Source organism: Sebastes umbrosus, chromosome 11, assembly GCF_015220745.1.
Source record: "Sebastes umbrosus isolate fSebUmb1 chromosome 11, fSebUmb1.pri, whole genome shotgun sequence".
NCBI lineage: Eukaryota > Metazoa > Chordata > Actinopteri > Perciformes > Sebastidae > Sebastes > Sebastes umbrosus.
In genome coordinates, this window is record NC_051279.1 from 19,144,986 (window position 1) to 19,166,624 (window position 21,639).

The following is a 21,639-nucleotide window of genomic DNA, read 5'->3' on the forward strand; positions in this document are numbered from 1 at the left end:
GCGGCATGATATGTTGTTGATAACAGAGGCGATAACAGTCTTGTAATACAATTCAGCATAAATAAGGAGCCCAGGGAGAAAACTGTGATCACACGCAAGCCTTTTAATTATTTACTGTACATAATACAGTTTACATTAATGTTGTTTGCACACAGCTTCAGTTATTTCAGTCAACGGTAATTACCAACCATCACTTACACCAGACAAAAAAGCATGTAGTGTGTATGGAGTTTCTTATCAGACTTAATCACAAAAAACACTATTCACAATGCCTTGTACTGAATTTCTATTCTGTGTCATATTCACACAGACTACAATCAGTCACATCCATTATTCCTCACTGGGAACACAGAGTAGATTCATAAAGCACACATAGTGTAATTTACGTAACAAATGGCAAACTAGAGGATTAAAAATGTACTGATTTAATCAATATTTAATTCACTTCTCAAACACGTCACAATAGTGACCCCAGCTGGACAGATATGTGTACCTTCATTACATGGCTCAGCTTCCTTCTGGGGCAGCACCTCCTCCCAGTCTCAAAATCTAATTATTTAATCACATAGTAGACAATAGCTGTCAAATCATAATTAACCCCACTAAAGGATCAACCCACGATGGGGCCCTGGTATAGAAATCTACTATCTTATATTAAGATCCAAATCACTACATTTGCCATCAATTTCTTTGCAGTAATTTCACACAAAATGCAAATTTGTTATATATACTTTTAGCAATGTCTCACCCAAAGTTATAGGAAACTTCGTGTCAGGGCCCACCTGCTCAGCGGAAATTTAAGAACAGATATAGAGCGTCTCTATGCAATAGAGCTTCAAGAATATATAATGATATAGAGCACACTGCAGGATTTTCACTTCAAATATTGTGGCTAAATGTGCGTTCCATGTTCATAAAAGCAACCAGATCATAAACACATGGACTGTACACTATAATGCCATCCATTAATAGCCATAGAAAACATTTCCATTATGAGTAAAATAGTATTCAAATTTGGTTTCAACTTCACTCAACAATATTGTTTGAGGCCATAGTTTACAACTTGAAAGTAAGGACTTGCAGAAAGCCACATCACTACTTCATAAATAAATTATAGCGGAGTAAGCTAATAAGTCACTGTGGTAGAAGAAGTCTTTGAATTAATAGGAAACAGGCCGACCTTAAAGCAAATTCTTATTTAACTGTGAATTTTGCAGCTTTTCTTATTGTCACCTGATTCACTGCTAAGAAGTGAGAGCTTAACATGCGGTCACTGGTGGCTGGGGAAACAGGGAGTTCTGTTCAGAAAAGCTCTGCCTCCTGTTTTAAATTTGCATGGATTAAACCATGATAGCAATCACTTAAATGTTCTTGAAAAAGAAAAAGATTAAATTGGGGATTTTAACATATTAGGCTGGGGATTTTTTGCTCTCATTGTTGTGAATTTAGTCAGAGATATTATAGAGATGTGACTTATCCCTTTTCTTTTTCTTTAAACATTTCCAGACACAAACTAAAGGCACAGCAATACTGGGTATCCCTGCCAATATAAAGATGATCACATAGATCCAGACTGGATATAGCTTGTCCTCCAGTGTAGGGAATTTATCCTGCAAACATAGAACATACTAAATATAGAGTTTCCAGTGGTACATGACAGTTTGTTTTAAAAGATCAATATCCATAATCATAACAAGATCATCTCAAAATAAATTCATATTTACCGATTCAGGATCCAAAGCTTTGTAAAGGATCTTTTCAGATACTTTAGTGATGAAGTAAAAGACCAAGATGAAAAGCATAATGAGCGGGCTGATGACTCTCCATGTCGCCTGCCAGAAGAAGTTGGGTTTGTGTCCAATCATGAACTTAATATCATCATTGAACCTAGGAGAACAGTGACAAACATACTGCATTGTCAAGAGTCTGTGGACAAAATAGGCTCTCATATATGAAATCCCCAGGTTTAGGATGGTAGAAAAGGTGCATTTGCTTATCAAGGAAATATGGTCCTGGTATCTTATCATCATTATCATGCTATTAAATCACTGTTTTAAATGGTGCAGGCATTATGAAGGACATAAACATCACAGAATATCTATATCCAAATCTAAAAATGCAAGTCGCAACTGGACAGAACTATGAAAATGATTTTATAATGTTCACATCCTGCATAATATGATAAGTCATGATATCAGTTTGTCTACACTATTGTGTTATAGGTCACAACACATTTATTATATATAAACCGATTCTGCATTCACGAGTAGAATCTGTAGCCAATGGGACAAGATATGGGTATCGGAAACGTTCTGGTTTTTGTTTGTAGTCCGAGTAGTACTGACAATCACGTTCAAGCAGGCTTTGGTTGAATACAGGTAAACAGTCCGTGTGGAGTGCAAAAGAGGCGAGACGCATTGGCAGAAATGCAATCTCAGAACCCACCGGCTATCGTCTGACGATGATTTAGCTTTTTATTAGCTTAAAATTAGTTTATAAACTGGAAACTTTTGAAACAATCCGGTTGTACACGTCGTCTCTAAACTCCAGTCTCGCATCTCAAGTTGCTAATCGGAGTGTAAACAATGAGCAGCTCACGGAAGAGGTAGTCTTGGCCCGAATATCCGCTGGCTACACCGGAACCCCAGAAATATAGCCCTTTGCCCCCAGAGGCTTATCCGTTGTCAGACCAATAGCCGATGGCGAGATTGCAACTCATTTAGTTAGTTTGTTGGGGACTTGATTGTCCATAACATGGAAAACTGTCTTTGGCCTCACTACACCACATTTAAAAACAATACCAGACATTAAGAATTAGGAATAGCATCAACAGAAAAAAACATTTTAAAAGACATAAACAGAGTTTTTTTTAAAAACATGTATTACAATATCACCTGTCTATCCCATATATGTACACCACTGAGAACATCTCGCAGAATGCAACAACCAACAGAGGGATGGATCCTCCATAGGTGTCAAAGAGTGAAAGCCAATAGTTCCCTGAGCCTTGGAGAAATATCAGACCCACCAGACAGCAGAACATGCATGTTACACCTGAAGGAGAACGAAGAGTTGATAAAAGAGTACAACTAGAAATCCTTATTAATGTAAAATGAGAGAATAGATGAGGGAGTTACCAGTGACGGCCTCTTTTGGCCACGTCTTAGGGAAAACTTTGAGGTCTTGCAGTGGCACTAGAACTCCCTCAATGTTACCAAACATAGAAGACAGGCCGAGACAGAAGAGCATTATGAAGAAAAGGACGGCCCACACCGGTGAGAAGGGCATCTTGGTGATAGCCTCAGTGAACACAATGAAGGCTAAACCAGTTCCTTCAACTCCCTAGGCCCAAACACAGCAGAGTGTTATACAGGAGCAAAGAATGGCAGGCATCTGATTTTGAAATAAACATTGGTTTATGTTCCACTAACAAGGAAGCTGCTGTCCTGTTGCATAAATAATCTTACCTCACTGAGAAAAGTATTTAGGTTGCAGGTCTTCAGATCCAGCTCTTGAATAACCTGAGGATATGTTTCATTAAGACGTTGAACGACCTGATTGTAGTTGCTGTCAGTGATGTCGCCCTCAGGAAGCTCAAACGCATTTAGTAATGCTAGAATGTTTCTAAAAAAAATTTAGATTAAAAAAGTTTTCAGTCAATTATTGCTGAAGAAAAAAGAAATTAGCTGCTAAAATGTATAATTTGACACAAAAAAAGATATAATGTACCCAGAAAGACAGTTGTCAAATCTCTCTGTTGCTCTGAAACCAATAATGGTGTAAATGACCATTGCAGCGTAAACGGAGGTGATACCATTGATGAAAGAGATGATCACGGCATCCTGTTCACAGTTGTTACTAAAGGATAAATGCAATTTCATTTTGATTTTAAAGTACAGTGCATTTTCCTGTAACTTTAAATGACGCAGGTTAAAACAAAATAACCAAACTTACTGCACAGAGTTGTAGCTAGAGAAGGAAATAAGACCACCAAAAGCCAGAGAGAAGGAATAGAAAACTTGAGCACCCGCATCGAGCCATGTTGATGGCTTCGCCAGCTCTGTTAACTGGAAGATTTAGTAAAGTAGACAGTTATGGATCATCTGATTATTGCTCGGCATTGGCTATATGGTTCCTCTAATGAGGCTGATATGGCTGAGGTCTTCAGAGGACTAAAATAACTGGTGGAGCACCCCAAACTGATTTTGTATTATATTTTATGGAAAAATTAAAACAGTTTATCCTTACTAAGAATATCTCAACATAAAATGTTATCCCCGTTGCTGCCAAATAGCATTAAAAAATATTTTAATAATTAGGTATCGCTACATTTGTTATCTGCAGTAAGACCAGTGTGATTGCTACAATGAATTAAAAAAAATGCAACTTACATCTGGCGTGAAGAGAAACTTAACTCCATTCAAAGAGCCCTTCAGGGTCAACCCTCTGATCAGAAATATTGTCAGCACCACGTAGGGAAGGGTCGAAGTCACATACACAGCCTCGGGGAAAATAAAAATATTCACACAATTACTGTTTAGCTGAATTAAAATCGTCTCTCTTATTGTAGAAAGCAACGTGCTTTACCTTCCCTGTGGTCTCAATACCACGAATGATGCAGATGTAGAGCATAGACCACGCACAAATGTGACATAACAGTATCCACCACTGCAGACCGCCGTCTTCTTCAATCGTTGGAGTTGTGTTCAGGGTCTTCCTGTACCAGAAATAATCCACAGGGGAGCTCCTCTCACACTCTGAGACAAGGCCTGATAGAGTTTAACAACAGCGTGTGTCACTAAGCCAAAATTAAGAGTTTATTTTTAGAGCTTTTGCCTTTATTCAAGAGTGTGGTCTTTCAGTTTGAGAGCATGACTTGATTGACTTGATAAATTGATTTCAGTGTCAGATTTTGTAATGATTTCCCTCAAAACCCTGTCCTCCCACTCAAACAGCCTCTGGTTGCGCTTTTTTAGAGCAATTTCAAGTGCAAGCAGAGGCTATTTGAGTGCGAGGACAGGGTTTTGAAGGAAAGCATTACAAAATCTGAACATGAAATCAATGACCCATGCTGTCAAATTGAAAGACCACGCTCTTGAATAAAGATAAGCTCCATATTTATTCTGCAGAAGTACAGTACCAGCTGTAGCATTACCTGTTAAATTGGCATTCATAGGACATTGACTCCAAGGCAGAGGTTCTTGAAATGAGTTGAAGAGGTACCAGAGAATCCAGGCAATGATGGTGTTGTAATAGAGACTGATCGTCAGAGAGACACACATGGATGCAATACCTGCCAATGAATATTTTAAAGGGTTTCTTTTAAGGCACTTTCCCACTATAGTTGTAGCAAACATTATGCAGATGTTGTTTCTCACCAATGCCAGTCAAATAAGGATGGATTGTAGCCCACACTCCCAAACTGCCTCTTCTTAAGCGTTGCCCGATGGCAAACTCAAGATGTAGAAGCGGGATTCCTTCAAGAACCAGCAGGATCAGAAATGGTATCATAAAAGCACCTGGAGGAAAAAAACAAAGGAACTGTTGTGACAATAAATCTGTCATACAAAGAACTGTCATGTCAACATGTTGATGTTAATCATTTAGGATGCACATGAACACATGCAGAGATAAAGTCCGACAGTGAATGCAGTTAGGTTCATAATGCAATTTACGATCCATTCAAGCTTTTACAATAAGCCCTTTACAAGGATTTCCTGTCAGTCAGAGTGCATTTCTTTCTTCTCCTTTCTTATCTGAACAGATCGGTTACAAGCCATCTTTATGAGTCTACAATGCTGAATGTGATTTAAGCTGCTTCCTATATCAAGTGTTTAAAAGATAGGATATAGTCATTACTGGATCAGTGGTCTTGTAATATTGTTCATTAACTACTTGGGTGTCAACTATTATATAGACCTTTTTGTCATATCCAGTGACCCAGAACTGCAGTGTAATCCAATTCAGTTCAATCCAATGGGGAAAATTGAGGCATGCTAGTTTGAAAACATAAAAATACAAAATGTGCTCGTAAAAATAAAATCAAAAAGATGCTAATGGAAAAAATCCCTGGCAGTGCCCAATACTACAAAGACATATGCATCTATCAGTCACAAGGCACAAAGTTGAATGGCTTTCCCTTTCTTGTTGGCTGTCACGTGACTTTCGGCTTTAGGAATAAAATCTAAATTTCTCCTATTTGTTTTACAAACAGGTCATTAAAATGCATTCTTGATGTCAGTGGCAGGCAGACAAACTCTTTGGAGAGCTTATCATTTTGAAATAAATTAAATGATGCCTGTAAATGAAATGTTAACATAGACGTATGGGAGTATACTTAGGTCTCTTGTACTCTTCCAGTAGGTCTGGATGGGATTCAATGAGGCTCAAACAGTGTTGTTAAAAATAGTCAAATTTGGAATAAGTGCAGTAAACCATCAAAGCATCACTTGCCTCCTCCATGACTCTGACACAGGTAGGGGAAACGCCAAACATTTCCAAGTCCCACACAAAACCCAACACAGGTTAGCATGTACTGGGTCTTGTTCTCCCATTTCGGTCTGTCTCCAGCCTCTTCCTCCTCCAGCTTGTCCAGTTGCTGATGGGACAATATCCTGTCCTTCAGGCCTGGATTGGGGAGTTTTAACTTCATGATGTGTCGAACACTGTAGTATTGTAGTGATACAATGCATGCACTGTGCAGTGCTGGAATGTAAATTGTGGCTCACACCGTGAGGTCTATATGTACTGGACCTCTGTAATAGATTGACTAGGCTGCGGTGTCAGCGAGCGTCAGCTAGAAGTGTGCAGCCTTTGAAGCGTAAACTGAGGTGGAACACACATGACAGTTAACTGGTGTCTTATCTGCTGAGGAAGGGTCAGTGCACACACATCACTGTTCTTTTGAGGTTTACTGGAGAAAAACAAATTTTATAGGATTTATTGTATGGTGTGGCGTTAAAGAATGATTGAAAACACAGTATACAGTAGCATAGCTGTAATGATATACACACATAGTAGTCTTTTAAACATGTAGCAACTGTTTATTCACATTTAAAACTGTTAATACTGGAGACATGATGAAGGTTCATTCTTGACCTTGGAAATAGTAGTTTGACAAAAAATTCTTTACTCACATAGCTGTCAGCCTCTTCTCATCGCCCTCATCAGCAGATGAGTTTGCTCATTTATCAATTTTATTTAAATGATTAATTTATTTATTATTTATTAATACACAATTAATTAATAGGCACCAAACCCCCAACTGCTCGGGGCGCCTGTCAGGGGCAGCCCCCTCTCCTCTAATGCATGTATATAGGTCCTGTTTGTGCATGTGTGTGTATTTCGGGCCTGCGTGTCCTATGTAAAAAAAAAAATTACATTGTGAAAAAAAAATTAATTTCCCCTCTGGGATCAATAAAGTGCCTTTCTTCTTCTTCTTCTTACAGTAACAGAATATTGATTAATATTTGATCAGCGCTGCCTAGTTTGACTGTTTGATCGGAGTTTGTGAGTGATTGACAGCTGCTCAGAGACGGCAAGGCTCCAGCTTAGCTCTGATTGGTTGTTTTCCTCCGGTCTGTGAAATCTTGCAGATGCCATTAGTAGACACAGAAACACATGATTTATTTTATTTTTCAGATTTCCTGTCTCATGCACTACTGTCAGGACATAGTGACCTATTTATAAATGTTTTAATCCCATTTGCTCCAATGCTACCTACTGCTGCTTTAACTGATGGCATCGCTGCATTGTTGAGTCGCTGCCAACTTCGATGCAGAGTGTACTTCTCACATTGGCCGCTGGAGGCCGCCATAGCGCCTGTAATATGAGCTGTGTGTGTCTGCCTGGCTGAGGTCTGGCTGCTGCTGTGTCCTCTGCTGGCAGAGTTAAGGGCTTGAGGAGGGAGAGCCGCTTCCCATCGCTCTCACAGACCAGGCGCCAAGTGTAGCAGTCCAGTCCGCAGTCTGCCTCAGCACCTCTAAACGCCCGCAATGCCCTTGGATACCACTGACTAGAGCCCTATCTCTCACCAAAGGCACCCTGGATCTTTACTTCTTCTGGACTGTTGTGCGCACTGTCCCGTGTCCTCTGCGCTGCATGAAGCGAATGGAGAAGGTCCAAGGATAACAGAGGAGGGTGCAGTGTTTTTGCTACTGCAGAAGAAGACCTTCTGCCCAGGGGGGCTGCAGCCTGCCTGTCTGTCTGTCAGAGGCTGTGGTGTCGCATCCACTGTTTCCATTATCTTCACATCGCCTTGCATGGATGCATCATGGCTACGTTTGTATGCAGGGCACAGTTCTTAGATGATACTGATCCATTTAACAGCACCAATTTCCCAGAGCCCACCCGGCCACCTCTGTACACTTTCAGGGAAGATATTCCTCTGATCAATCAGATTGCTGGAGTCCACAGGCTGCTAAAAGCCCCACAGAAGGTATGCAGTATATTCAACCTCTTCATTATGTTGTTTTTCTTTTTTTTTCTTTCATGTCTCTTTAAATGAGTGAAAAAGTTAACACCTTACAGAATGCAAAATTAATTATTAGCTTTGAGCATGTTGATGATGAGGGTTGCTATACCAAACAAACCTAATGGGCCATGATAGAGAGCTGTGACTTGCTGTTATGGGATGCTGATGGAGCATCAACATGCATTCAAACTAGTTATTGCATGCACATGTCAGTCAGATGGACTAATAATATGACATTATGGGAGTAACTGGTGGCTTTTTGGGTGATGTTGGGAGTGATGTGCACACCCATTATTTGGCTGAGGAGCTGTTAATGTTTACCTCGACCATAAATCTAATCCCCCTCAGTTTGACCTGTTTTTTCTTACTATCCATTAGCTAGACTTAAAGGGGAAGTTTTCTTCCAGTTATTTTGTGTAATAGAACAAAGGAAATGCAAATATACTCAATATATTAATCATGATTGTTTACATTTAACCTTCCCTCAACTTTCAATTTGGTTGTTTTTTGGCTTTTAACTATATGAGCTTGAAGTCCATGTAGGAAACCGCTTCTGCTGTTGTCACAACACAGCCCCCAGTTAGAGTAGGGGGGTCAGATGCCCAGTTGGTCAGTTGTTGAAGGATGGGAGAGGGTAATTCCCCATCCGGATTGCCCTAGATCTGGGGATTTGAATTTGTAACCATCTGATCTCAACACAACATATTATTTTGTCATTTTGTTATTTGACATCTTACTTTTTATGGCATATTTATAGCATATTTCCTTAGCCAAAAGCAGAATGCATTTTTTGCAATACCTCTACATTGTTGTGTTTGGTCGAGCTGCATCACATTGGTCTTTATTTAGTCCAAACTGTTTGAGAAGGTGAAACGGTACACATTGTTTTGGTTGGAAATGTTTGCCTTCCACAGAATCCGCAACTGCACAGCCAGTTCTAAGCTGCTCAAAATAACCAAATGTTCCTCTTTGGTATGGTGTAAATTGCCCTGTTTAAGTTTCCTAAAGAAAGCCAGTGACAAATAATGTAAACTTGAAGCCTTATTCTATTTTTGTTTTTCTTTTAGAGGCCTCTGAAGGCTATATCTCTGCCTGCCTCTTCCTTCTGATTAGACTCTGTGCATCCAAACACATTTTCTACAGGCCTCATCTACTGACCTTCAAATTTAAACAAAGCAAAGGGGGCCATAGCATCGGAAGTCGAGTCTTTTATTGAGCATTCATCTCAGTCTGGTTGTGGAAGTCGTGTAAATAGAACGTTAATTAGGGTCTTTCTTCATTCTGTCAGATCAATGGTGCTCCATCTTGTTTGAGTAGAGCTAGTAAGATAAGTCACGGAAGCCTCAGGATGCTGTGGATCACCACAAGCCTGGCTCTCATTCTGCAGCCCACTCAGTCTGACCAGCAGGATGGGATGGGAACGCTTTCCACTGTTTGAGAGAGGAGAGGGAAGCGGGCAGAATTAAAAACACAAACAAAGGGCTGATGTACTTTGCACAGTCGACTGGTCTCAGTTTAGCAGTGGGCCAGCTGGACCGCAAACTAGACAGAGAGGGAGTACCGGTGGTAAAGCTCAGCAGCGCCTGGTTAGTGAGATTTGGTCACGTGGGCATTTGTGGTTAGCAGTATCTTGAAGGAGCTTGTGCTTTTTATAAACAAATAACAGTCAGGTGGTTGACTAGACTGGGTCACCACATCGAGCAGCGAGGTCTCTGATTCACACCCTCAACAGTTTTGAGGAAGTGACTTTGGCGTGACCCTGTAAATGCCTTCGATGGCAAATCTGTTGTCTTTGAGCTCCGTCTCTATGGTGCAGGTCAATCCGGTATAAATAGCACGCTGCTAACACATGGTGCCGAGGGAGTCAAAGCAGCTAGCATATGCCGTCTCTGGGCTGTTCCTGTCAGTTTCAGTCTGCAGTCTCAAGAGGGGTGATCTGTACGTGTGTGTGTGTGTGGTTGTTGTTTATATGTGTGTTGGCTTGGTCTGTACATGGGATCATGGCATTTTGGCCATGCTGCTGTACAAAGTCAAACACCAATTATGAGCAACTGTGAGGTTTAAACATCAAAAGCAAATTATAACCAAGGATTATATTTTATAGCAACGAGGATTCAGACCATAAATGCTTGTTGTGTAGCAACGACGGCATTGTCAGGACAGCAGACACACTTTGAAGTCAGATTTCCACCCCGTTGCCTCTTGGAAAATGCCATGCCACCATGTATTATAATGCTGTATGTAATGTATTGTGTTATTGCAGTGGCACTGCTGAATATACAGAGGGCTTTAATGGAAATTCAAACACATGTAATGTTGTGATAAAGACACTAATATTCTTCCGTACCATGTATAGCTGTTCATCTATAAACAAGCTATTCTGTTGCTACTGTGGATGGAAAGTATGAAGAGTCATTACCTGACTCAGCATGTCTATGCTGTCATGAATAATGCATTGCCCTTGTCAGAAGACAAAGTGACCATCAAAATTTGCCAGAGTTATTCCATATCAGCTCTAATGTCATCGTGAATCAATAGATCAATAGATCAATAGTCCTCCACATGCTTTCTTCTCTGTCAATGTTTTGTAGTTTGTGGCTTGGTGGCCTTGAGGCCTGGCATCTGATTGCAAAGCAGTATTAAAGGGAGGGAAAATGTGGCTAAAGTCTTGGAGAATGGACTCTCACTTCACCAATTTCAAGTTTTGAGTCGCATTTTTTCCCCTAAGAAATTACAGAGACCCATAATGAGAAGTTATGTTAAATGCTGTAAAATACAGGTTCCTCCTTGCCTGTCAGAGCTCCTTTGAATTCTTTAACACATTGTTATGCAGAGTTGAGGTTTTGCTGGTCTCTGCATTATGGAGGGTTGTCTCAGCAGAGGGCTCCTTTCAGAAGAATGCAACATCCATGGACAGACTCATCCTCTGCATGCTTGACACAAATGTACTGTTGAGTGCTGATGTGGTTTCTCTGTCATGCATCAAGTGTGTTTTAAGGTGTTTTAAATCACCTGCCTTCGGAGAAAGACCACAAATACCATCCTCACCTTTATCAAACAAACGTTGAGCTTTTATAAAGTGCTTGATTTAGACTCCAGTACGGTTTACAGACACAAATGTGTAAGGCTGGCTAACACGGGGTAAAACTATGTAAAAGACAATGTTGTTAGTTAAATAAATGTGCAACTAGCACACAGTATATGTTATCTCATTCCAAAGACATTTGGAGTGAGATAGCAGTTTTAAATTGGAAATTGCATGGTGTTTATTTTTAGCTCGTTCTGCCTTAACTGCCTCCCTGGTCAGTGGACCACAGTATGGTGGTTGAAGGGAGAGGCCAGACCTCAGTGTGTGAGCAGAGCACTTGCGGTTGCTTCTCTGGACTTGGCCATCACAGGCGACCGTGGGTTCAAGTCCTGGGCGGGGAACAGCTGAGGAAGCCTCTGCTACTGATAATCTGGTAGCACTGTTCCTGGATTAAGGGCCATTTATGTGCATCAACCTGGCGTGGTTATACAATGCAAGACAATCCAGGTTGATTATATAATAAAAACCTGGAGGGACACCAGTTGGAGGATGGATGTGTGAATAATACATGGATGAGGAGATGGATGTACAAACGGGGACTGATTGATGGCAGACTTGCACAATTCACTTTGACTTTTCAGCTTTTGGTCTGTGAGTCAAAACCTTGTGTGGGGAAATGCATTTCTTGGTTCCACAGCTAATTGCTGGTTACGGCTGCAAATTCAGCCCAATGTTTTGTCTATTTCAGGTTGTGATACAGAGCGTAAAGCTGAAAGAGAACAAACATTTTCATGCCCTTTTATCCAATCCACAAACTTAAGCAGTACTTAAAGTAGAATTTAAAGAACTGCAAAATGTAAGAGGAGTAAAACAAAATACTAAAATACTATAACAATAAATCAGACTTTTGTTTGTAAATTGAAAGCTTGTGTACCCAATTCATGACAAAAAATAATAATATTTGATATTTTTCTCTGTATTATAAGTGGTAGATTTTCTGCTTGCAGAAGCAGCAACAGCATTTTATTTGAAATAAACAGAAGAAGAAGAAGAAGAAGAAGAAGTGGGTAGTTAGAATAAGTAGTGATGGAGAACACCCTGAAGAGACAATTTAATATCAGTTGGGATAGTGACTAGAAATCTCAGACTTCTTTTAAATGAAAACTGTTCCAGATGATTAAATAGACAATAAATCACTGGCAGATGCACTACGTCACGGCTATTGCCAGCCAAGATATGACAAGTGACAATATGATATAATAGGATGATATGACAAAAACAAGGCAACATCAAGTAAGTGAAAAATGAATAACTTAATAAACAAATTAAGGCTGCAGTAGGCAGAATATTTTTGGCATCATTGGGCAAAAAATCCATAATAACCTCTCAGCATATTGTAATTCAAGTGTTCTGAGAGATAACTAGACTTCTGCACCTCCTCATGGCTCTGTTTTCAGGCTTTGGCCAATCACAGGTCATTTCAGAGAGAGCGTTCCTATTGGCTGTTCATTCAACGGAGGCAGCTGTAAATCCGTCGCTAACTCTGATCAAACGATCAAACTAGGCAGCGCTGATCAAATATGAATCAATATTCTGTTACTGTAATGCCTATTTGTCTCCTCAAATGTTTTCAGAAACATCTTGTAGTGTACTGTTTAGCTGTAAAATTAGAAAGTTTGCTCCGGCTGGTGGGCGGTGCTTGGTATTTTCTCAACTGATCTCAACATGGCTGCCAGGCCACAAACGTTCTCATGCCTAGTTTGACCGTTTGATTGGAGTTCGCGAGTGATTGACAGCTGCTCAGAGACGGCAGGCTCCCGCTCGGCTCTGATTGGTTGTTTTCCTCCAGTCTGTGAAATCTTGCAGATGCCATTAGGAGCACTAGAGGACACAGAGGCACATGATTTTTTTTTTTTGATTACCTGTCTCATGCACTACTGTCAGGATATAGTGACCGTTTTATAAAAATAACTGTTTTTAATCATATTTCATCCAATTTTACCTACTACAGCTTTAATCTATGAACATTTAGGGAGACTCCTGGTGGTTTGTCTTGGTTTAGTTCAGTGTCTTACACATCATGAATGGCCCAGCCACTGGTCAGCGTATATGATTTAATGTCTTCTCCTTCATGCTACATTTCATATTACTGTCACACACATTATTTTTAAAGGCATGTCAGTCCATCGGCATAAAAGTAGTGGGCCTAACTTTGTCCCTTATGTCTGGATTTCCTGTCTGTCCAGAATCTGTCCTGTAATCTGGAGAAGCACTTGTTTCCCTCCTGTGCTTGTGTACAGTATAGCTTTGTTTGTTTGCCAGCATGTCTCCCTTTCTCTCGATCTCCGTCTCTTTCTGTCTCTCAATCGGCCTTACTGAAAGAACATCATCAACGATCTAACCAAGGCTTATCACTGTCTTAGATACAATAGGATTTGCTGAGCAATTGGAAGTTTTCGGTGTATGTTTACTGCTTCGGCCTTGTGCCTCGCCTCCTCTCTGGTCTCTCAGATTGAAGATGTTCAGCCCTATAATCACCACAACTATTATATTACCAATAATCGTTTGGTTTACCATGCATGGAAAGCAAACAAGACAGCTCAGACACAGAGAGTTGGAGAAAGAGTAAGAGTTATCCTAACCGACCACATGTTTTGTTTCACTTCTCAAATATGACACAGTCCTTGAGTGGTGCAGTGCAGTAATACAAACAGAGTGGCCAGACAGATCAAAGCCATCAGACCCATAATGTCTTTCCCAGCCTTTTTCCTTCACATTCAATTAAGTTACTGTCATATGTGGGAGGAAATTGAACTGCATCAGACCTCGCAATAACCGATCTAATTTAAAAAACACATGACTTTACATGTTACATATATGTTTACATGTGTTGCTCTTCTTTTACGAGAAAGAGGCTGCTTATTTGGGGATGTGTAAATAGTAATTTATGCAAGTGTATCCTTTGCTATCTTACAAAGACGTCAAAGTGGGCTGACAAGAAAAGACAAATGTGCTGGACTGTCCAGTATGAGGTTGTTTTAGATACCCTGGCTGGTGATGGAGCAGAGCTGTGCCACTCTCTTCTCTTAAGTCATATGTTTGCCCTCCCGTAATGGTATTTGTTTTCCCGTCCTCTGCTCCACCGTTGGAGCCGCTGTCCCATGGAGCTGACAGGCTCTGAATATAAATAGGTTAATATCTACAAATTGGAGGTCAGCCAGACAAGTGAACAGTCGCAGACTCATTCCTCATGCATGTCCTCGACCACAGTCAGCTGATGACAACCGTTCAAGACCAGACAAATCATACCTCCTCTTCAAAAAGCATCTTGTGTGATGATGATAGTTTATCAGACAGGGAGAGCAGACAGATAAGAGGCACCAGGCTGCTAAACTGCTCCAAATCTGCACGACTTCTCTCCAACCTCGCCTCGGGAGCTGATAAAATAACTTTCTCTGGTCCACTGCAGACTAGACATAAACCTCAAATATGCTGTGCATTTTTGCCATTGACCCATACAAAAGAACAACGTTGTTATATTTTGTATATGACCATAACTAAAAATATATTGTTTTGACATAAGCAGTGTTTTTGTTGCAACTGAAGTCATTTAAAGAATATAAGTCTGACCATATTGTGATTAATATGCATATAGTTATGAACTTGTAATTAGCTTGAAACATGTATCTCTGTTTCACAGAAGCAGCAAACCAACCTCTCCAAAGCTCTACGTCTAGATAGATTGTTTTTTTTGTTTAATTTTGTATTTATTTGACCTTCATTATATGATAAATATGATAAAAAATAAGTTATTTCTATATAACGGTCACTATATCCTCACAGTAGTGCATGAGACCGGACCCTGTAAAATTAGAAAGTTTATGACCTGGCAGCCATGTTGAGATAAGTTGAGGAAATACCAAGCACCGCCCACCAGCCGGAGCAAACTTTCTCATTTTACAGTTAAACAGTACACTACAAGATGTTTCTGAAAACATTTTAGGCGAGAAATAGGCATTACAGTAACAGAATATTGATTCATATTTGATCAGCTCTGCCTAGTTTGACCATTTAATCGGAGTTCGCGGGTGATTTACAGCTGCCTCTGTTGAATGAACAGCCGATAGGAACGCTCAATACGAACGCTCTCTCTGAAATGACCTGTGATCGGCCAAAGTCTTCTGTCACGGGCTAGATTTTTTAAAGCCTTAAAACAGAGCCATGAGGAGGTGCAGAAGTCTGCAGTGCAGAAGTGCATGACGACCTTACAGCTTTAGAAAGGTTGACTTTGCCTAATTTTGATATCATACACGGTCATGGTTGTAACAAGTCTCCAAAATCATCCTGTTTTTACCTTCTTTGGCTAATATGTGGGTTCTGGTGTGATCAGATTGGACCAGTATTTGGTACAGCAGGACACTTGCTCCCAGCCTCAACTGACCATAAACTCCCAAATCTCTTACTTTAATGTTTACCATTCTTTACATGCGTGCTAAGTGTAAATTCTGTGATCTTTAGAGGATTGAAGACAAATCAATGTTTAACTGTGTCTCCTCCCCGTTTAGCCTGATGACTGCGCCCTTCAGCTGTCCCATAATGGAAGCTACCTGGACTTGGAGTCTACCCTTGCAGAGCAGAGAGATGAACTGGAGGGATTTCAGGAGGAAGGAGGGTAAGATAACAATCACCTCTGTCTCTGTCTCCCTCTTGGCTTTTCTTACACTATCACCAAACTGCAAAAGCAAACAAATACATGTAAACAGTATACTGAAATTTTCAAAACATTCTCTATCACTACGCTAAAGTTGGTCATATATTGCTTGCACTTCAAATGTGTTGTTGAGACTTGTGCCCGAGCGGCTCAGATTGAAAACACTGCCAGGGACTGGCACTGCCTAGCAGGTTGATAATGTATGATTCTCGCCAAGCTCAGAAATATATTGTTCATGTTGTTGTGGTCAAATTAGCTGTTATGAACCAGAAATAAGAGTAACTGATTTGAATGTTTTTGATCACAACAATCTGTCTTTTAAAAACACCCCAAATATTACTCTGCCTCAACAGTCAGACATAACCAGAACAATGTGATTACTGTTTTTCAAGAGAGAGAGACACTAAGAAATTTAGGCGAGATAAGAGGGACAAGTATTTAAATCCATGGCTATGGAGAAACATATTAGCTATATTCCTTTGCCTAATTTGATTCTATTACAGTGATTTGAATCGTAATGATACCCATTTAATTCCAGGATGAGTAAGTGAAGTAATCCCATTTCCGTGCCTCAGCTGATTGAGCTCTCCTGCTCAAAAGCTGCTCTCAGGAGTTGCTTGGGTCCGGGACGATCTTTACTTCACCTGAGGGACTCTCAGTTTCAGAAGTCTTTCAGCACTTTGAGATTCTAGAGGAAAAATAAGTTTAAATTGAATATCAGTATTATTAACTTCACTAATTCCTCTGTGAACCAGTCACCAAATATCTCAACAATCACATTGGCGTAGGTTAAATGGTAAATGGTAAATGGACTTGCATTTATATAGCGCTTTTCTAGTCTTCCGACCACTCAAAGCGCTTTACACTACATGTCAGCATTCACGCATTCACACACATATTCATACACTGATGGCAGAGGCTGCTAAGGTGCCAACTTTGCCCATCAGGATGTAATCTAAATACTCATTCACACACCGATGGCTATGCCTTCGGTTGAGTGTCTTGCTCAAGGACACATCGACATGTGACCCAGAGCAGCCGGGGATCGAACCACCGACCTTCCGATTGGTGGACAACCTGCTCTACCCTATTGTTTATAAACTATAATATTTGCTCTATTTAAGAAAAAAACATATCTTTATACATGTGTGATGCTGATCTTCGTCGTACAGTATGAAAGTTAGACCTTGATATATTGTATCAGTTCTGTGGTGGTGTTAGTGCCCTTTTGTTGTAACAGATTAAATGTCTCAGAGTTTCCATGGCATTCATCCATTTACGTCCCTTTAAATACCTGGCCCAGTGGCAGCACTGACGTAATCTAAACCACTTACGAAGTGTAGACGCGTCTAATGAGTAATCACCCTCATCTCTATTGAACGTTACCTCACTGCTCTCATTAGAAGTGGCCAAACTACAGTTGGACACCCACCACCATACAACCCTCCCAGTCAAATGTAGCTGCATTGTTTCCCTGTAATATGAAGTGAAATGAGGCTTTGTCTCGACATAACTCCTAGACCTGGATGAAGAAGAGAAAGGTTTTAAAATTGTGTTAGTTTCATTTCTGTTTCATACAAGTTCTTTGGCCAGTTACTTTTATTGACTCCATATGTTTTTTCATGTACTGTGGAGTATGTTGATATATCATTCATGTGCCGCCCACTTTAGATGATCACAAACCAAAGGTTGGCATGAGAGCTCCTGGTCGGCCGGACCGCAAACATGTACGGATTTATTTGTCTAACTTGGAATTCATAAGCTGCTCTCTGGCTTGGTGTTTCTATTGGACGTTGAGAGTGCCGTCCTTTCCCAGTTCCATCTGAAATTGTTAGGAGCTTATGGGAGGCTATTGAGAGCTGTGAGGTTAAAGTGGTCCACTTCTTCTCTCGTCGAAGACCGAGTCTGCCAGGGCCCGCGTCTTGCCAGCTGGCACGGGCTGGTATGGATGTGTGTCATTAAACCCACACAGTGTTGTCAGAAGAGGCTGGGGGTGAAGGTGGTTAGCCAATTATTTTGTAAAAATAGGGCAGTTCTGCTCGCTTGCTTTTTATGGTGCTGATGTGCCCAGGATTACATCCCCCACTGCTCGGTGTTGTTGATTTGATGATTATTGAGCTAATAAAAGGTCTGATGAGGCATTTCACCTTTACTTGTTCCATTATACTTTTTGTTTTCAGCCTCCTTTTACTGCAAATCTGTCAACAGCAGTCTCCATCTCCAAAATATATTGACCTACAGAAAATCATTTGAGTATTTCCCAGTTTCTCTCGTGATGTCAAAATAACACCTTTGCACTAACGCCAGTTAACAAGCAAAATGGTGTTTTAATCATTTTTTGCTTTAAGCCCAGCCACCTAGTTGGAAAGAGAATAGTACTATATTCATATACTGCCTGAGTTCCTGATCATTGAATCCATCTGTAATTGATATTAATGACAGGTTACATTCCTGAGGCGCCTGTGTCATACCTAGTGTCTTTGCAGACAGATTAAAGTATGATCCTCTGACAGAGCGCTGCAGAGCCAGGAGATATCCATGTCACGGGAGCTTAAGGGCCATAATCACTTCCACACCGTGTTTGAAGCTCGGCTATAGGCGATTGTGACTCATAAATCCCCTGTCGCATCTCTGATACAGTCTCACTTGGTTATAAACTGACCGTATAGCCCAGACATGTGCTCAGACATTTCTGCACAGTTAAAGGTAGTCAGTGTGTCATTTGGTTTTCTAGCTGTGATAGATTGATTGACCCCGTGCACACAATTTCCTGCATTTGTAGCCCTGAGCCGAGATAGAGTATGGGGGGACATAGTTAGGGTCAGATGGCCTGACATGTGCTTACAGACTTTTATAGCCCTTGAATATTTTTGTGGATTACATGGATTGAGGAGTGAGATCCTGTTGTAGCATTTCAGGGGGAACTTACTAGTGTTGGACTCGTGTGTGGAGTTATGCGTTGGGCTTTGTGTTGTTTTTGGTCAAATGTGTGACATTGATTTGCAGATGATTAGCAGAGTTGTAAGTCCTCAAGGACATATTCCCTGGCTTGTCTTAAGAAGATAACATTAAGTGCTGTTACTGACTGCATAATTGATTCAGCATGTGAAATGTGTAGCTGACACACAGCACGGAAGAAGACACGTTTTTTAGCATTTCGCTGCCCTGGTACATATAAAGCACATCTGAAAGCCAACAGTTTTGTGCTGAATGTGCCTTTCTTTGTTTTTTATTGAGTGTTCTTGATGTGTTCAACAACCAGTTTAGAGGACAAGCATATTAAAATCCAACTGTTGTTGCCTCAACTATTCAGAGTTTTCTTGATCATCCTGTTTCATCTCTCTTAGGACAGCTCCGCTTTCATTATTTTAATTTTTTTCTGACCCACTTGGACATTGTTTGGTCGACACTCACACACAGCACACAAGATTTTCATTTGAGGAGGACAAAAGCACATTTGAAAAGAACCAGAGGAATTGTCAAACACGGTACAGCTTAAACTTCAAAGGAGAGAAATAAAACACCAGTTGCCCCTTTTGTGTTTGCAGAGCAGTTTACGGGTATTATTAACCGAATAGAACAGCTTGGGGATTGTTCAGTGAATATGTGGTTGTGTGTGCATGTGTGCATGTCATGAGTGTGAGACTTGGTCAATGGTTAGTGAAGCAACCCCTCTGAGGCAAATGAGCTCTGCAGAAAGTGTCTCAGCAGCGCCACCGTTAGGCACACGCATCACGCTCTGTGCGTAGGACAACAAGCGCCGGAGGGGGCACAAACAGGCCATAACACTGCCCTTTGCTACTGAGGTGTCATGGACCTTGCGGTAAAGACAGCTCAAATTTGGAGCGATATTTACCCCATTTCCCAGTAAGCTAGGATGACATGTTTGGTATCAACGGATTCATCGCAATCTCAAGATTCATATGATACCACTGTATTTCCACTGTCTTAAAAACTGATACCCCCAATGGCCTTAAAATCACTGTAATGTGAATACCAGTCAGATGATCCATTATCATTGTCAGAAGGTTAAAAGTAGGCCAAGTAAACCAAGAACTGAGGAGTAGAATAATTAACCTATGGTTCTATTTTTCACTTTTATATATGTATATATATAACTTTTATTTAACTTGAAGGTCACATTGAGATTAAAACCTCTTTTACAAGTGAGACCGAACCAAGACAGGATCAAATAGCAGCATCCAACACGTAACAAGACAACATCATTGAATCCCGACAGCGACAAGGTACGACGAAATACATTACATCATACAGTGCGTTAAAAGGGCAGCATGTTGGTCGTGTGTTTGATCTTTAATTGAAGCAACTGCAGCTAGCAGTGACCACTTCCTTTATTCTAAGTTTAAAATCATTTAAAGAGATAAGGCCTATCAAGATTTAAGCTTGGCCCGCAGATCATTCCAGGACCATGGACCGTAGTGGAACAGGCAGGTTTTGCCAGCTTCTGTACGGATAGAAGGCACTTTAAATTGAAGCAAGAGCAAGCATAGAAATAGGCCTGCAGTTTAATTTCTGCCCTATTCAAACAAGACAATTAGTATATATCAGTTTGCCTTGTTTTTTCAATGTGTTACTGATGCATTATGGTCAGATTACATTTTTTTTTTTTTACCTTATAATCAAGGTCAATATGGTAGCTATGTTATAAGCAGGTTAAGAGGCTATGTCATTCTTGTATGCACAAAATTAACACTGAGAACCTCTCGGCAGGGCGCGCACAAAAAAAAGAGGTGATGGAGCACCAGCTAAAATCTTGCCCAGGGCACCAAATTGGTCAGGGCCGGCACTGTCTCTTAGCCTGATTCTTCAGCCCCCTTACCCCCCCCCCTGGCTCAGTCAGGCTCTGCGGGTCCCTCTGTAGACACTAATGCAGGAGTCTCAAGCAGGGGTGTTCACCAAGAAGTGCTGAGTCAGTAGACCTCCTTGGGGCCTTCTTGTCTGGCATTAATAGGTCTTCGAGGAGAGGTACTGGCTTTACTGTATTCCAATACGTATGTGTGTTCACCTTCGGTGGATACACATTTTGTGTTGTTTTATAAACAGTGTGCCAGTAATGCTCCCTTAGATAAAGCCAGAGAGCACGGAGCTGGCAGGTATCCACCGGTCCAGTTGCAGCTGCTCTGGGTATTAGGATTAAGACGGCGCTTTATGAGGGTGGTATACAACAGAGCGGTGACGGGAGAATGCAAACGAATAGAGAAGAAAACAATAAGGGGTATCTAATTGCCAGTAGTTGTTAAGTATTCACAGCTGCATTGCAGCATTTGATTGGCGAAGTGATGATGATGAATAACAGATTCATGCTATTAAGTAGAAGTAAGATTTATAGTGCGCAGCTTCTTTTCATGTACAGAATGAATAAAAACGGCCATATGTTTTCATTTAATCTTTTATGAAGCCATCTAA

At 40.7% G+C, this 21,639-nt stretch overlaps 2 protein-coding genes across 5 annotated transcripts in view; one reads left to right on the forward strand and one right to left on the reverse strand.

Moving 5' to 3' along the window:
- Window positions 1-83: 83 nt before the first annotated feature.
- slc6a19b (solute carrier family 6 member 19b) lies at window positions 84-6,695 on the reverse strand. Its single transcript, XM_037784026.1, has 12 exons — window positions 6,454-6,695; window positions 5,379-5,519; window positions 5,156-5,293; window positions 4,588-4,769; window positions 4,392-4,502; window positions 3,955-4,067; window positions 3,730-3,858; window positions 3,468-3,624; window positions 3,138-3,342; window positions 2,895-3,054; window positions 1,725-1,887; window positions 84-1,610 (listed from the first exon to the last, which is right to left on the reverse strand). Exons 1-12 carry the CDS (start codon window positions 6,650-6,652, stop codon window positions 1,446-1,448), a joined length of 1,863 nt encoding a protein of 620 aa, XP_037639954.1. The 5' UTR covers window positions 6,653-6,695; the 3' UTR covers window positions 84-1,445.
- A 1,182-nt stretch (window positions 6,696-7,877) lies between these two features.
- The window catches only part of fhod3b (formin homology 2 domain containing 3b), a 99,028-nt gene continuing 85,266 nt past the window's right edge, over window positions 7,878-21,639 (forward strand). For 3 of the 4 annotated variants that reach the window (XM_037784011.1, XM_037784012.1, XM_037784013.1), the window contains exons 1-2: window positions 8,273-8,437; window positions 16,067-16,173. In XM_037784011.1, coding sequence (XP_037639939.1) covers window positions 8,273-8,437; window positions 16,067-16,173 — 272 coding nt within the window. Of the gene's footprint in view, window positions 8,438-16,066; window positions 16,174-21,639 lie in introns of all 4 variants that reach the window. The other variant, XM_037784010.1, reaches the window with a different exon arrangement.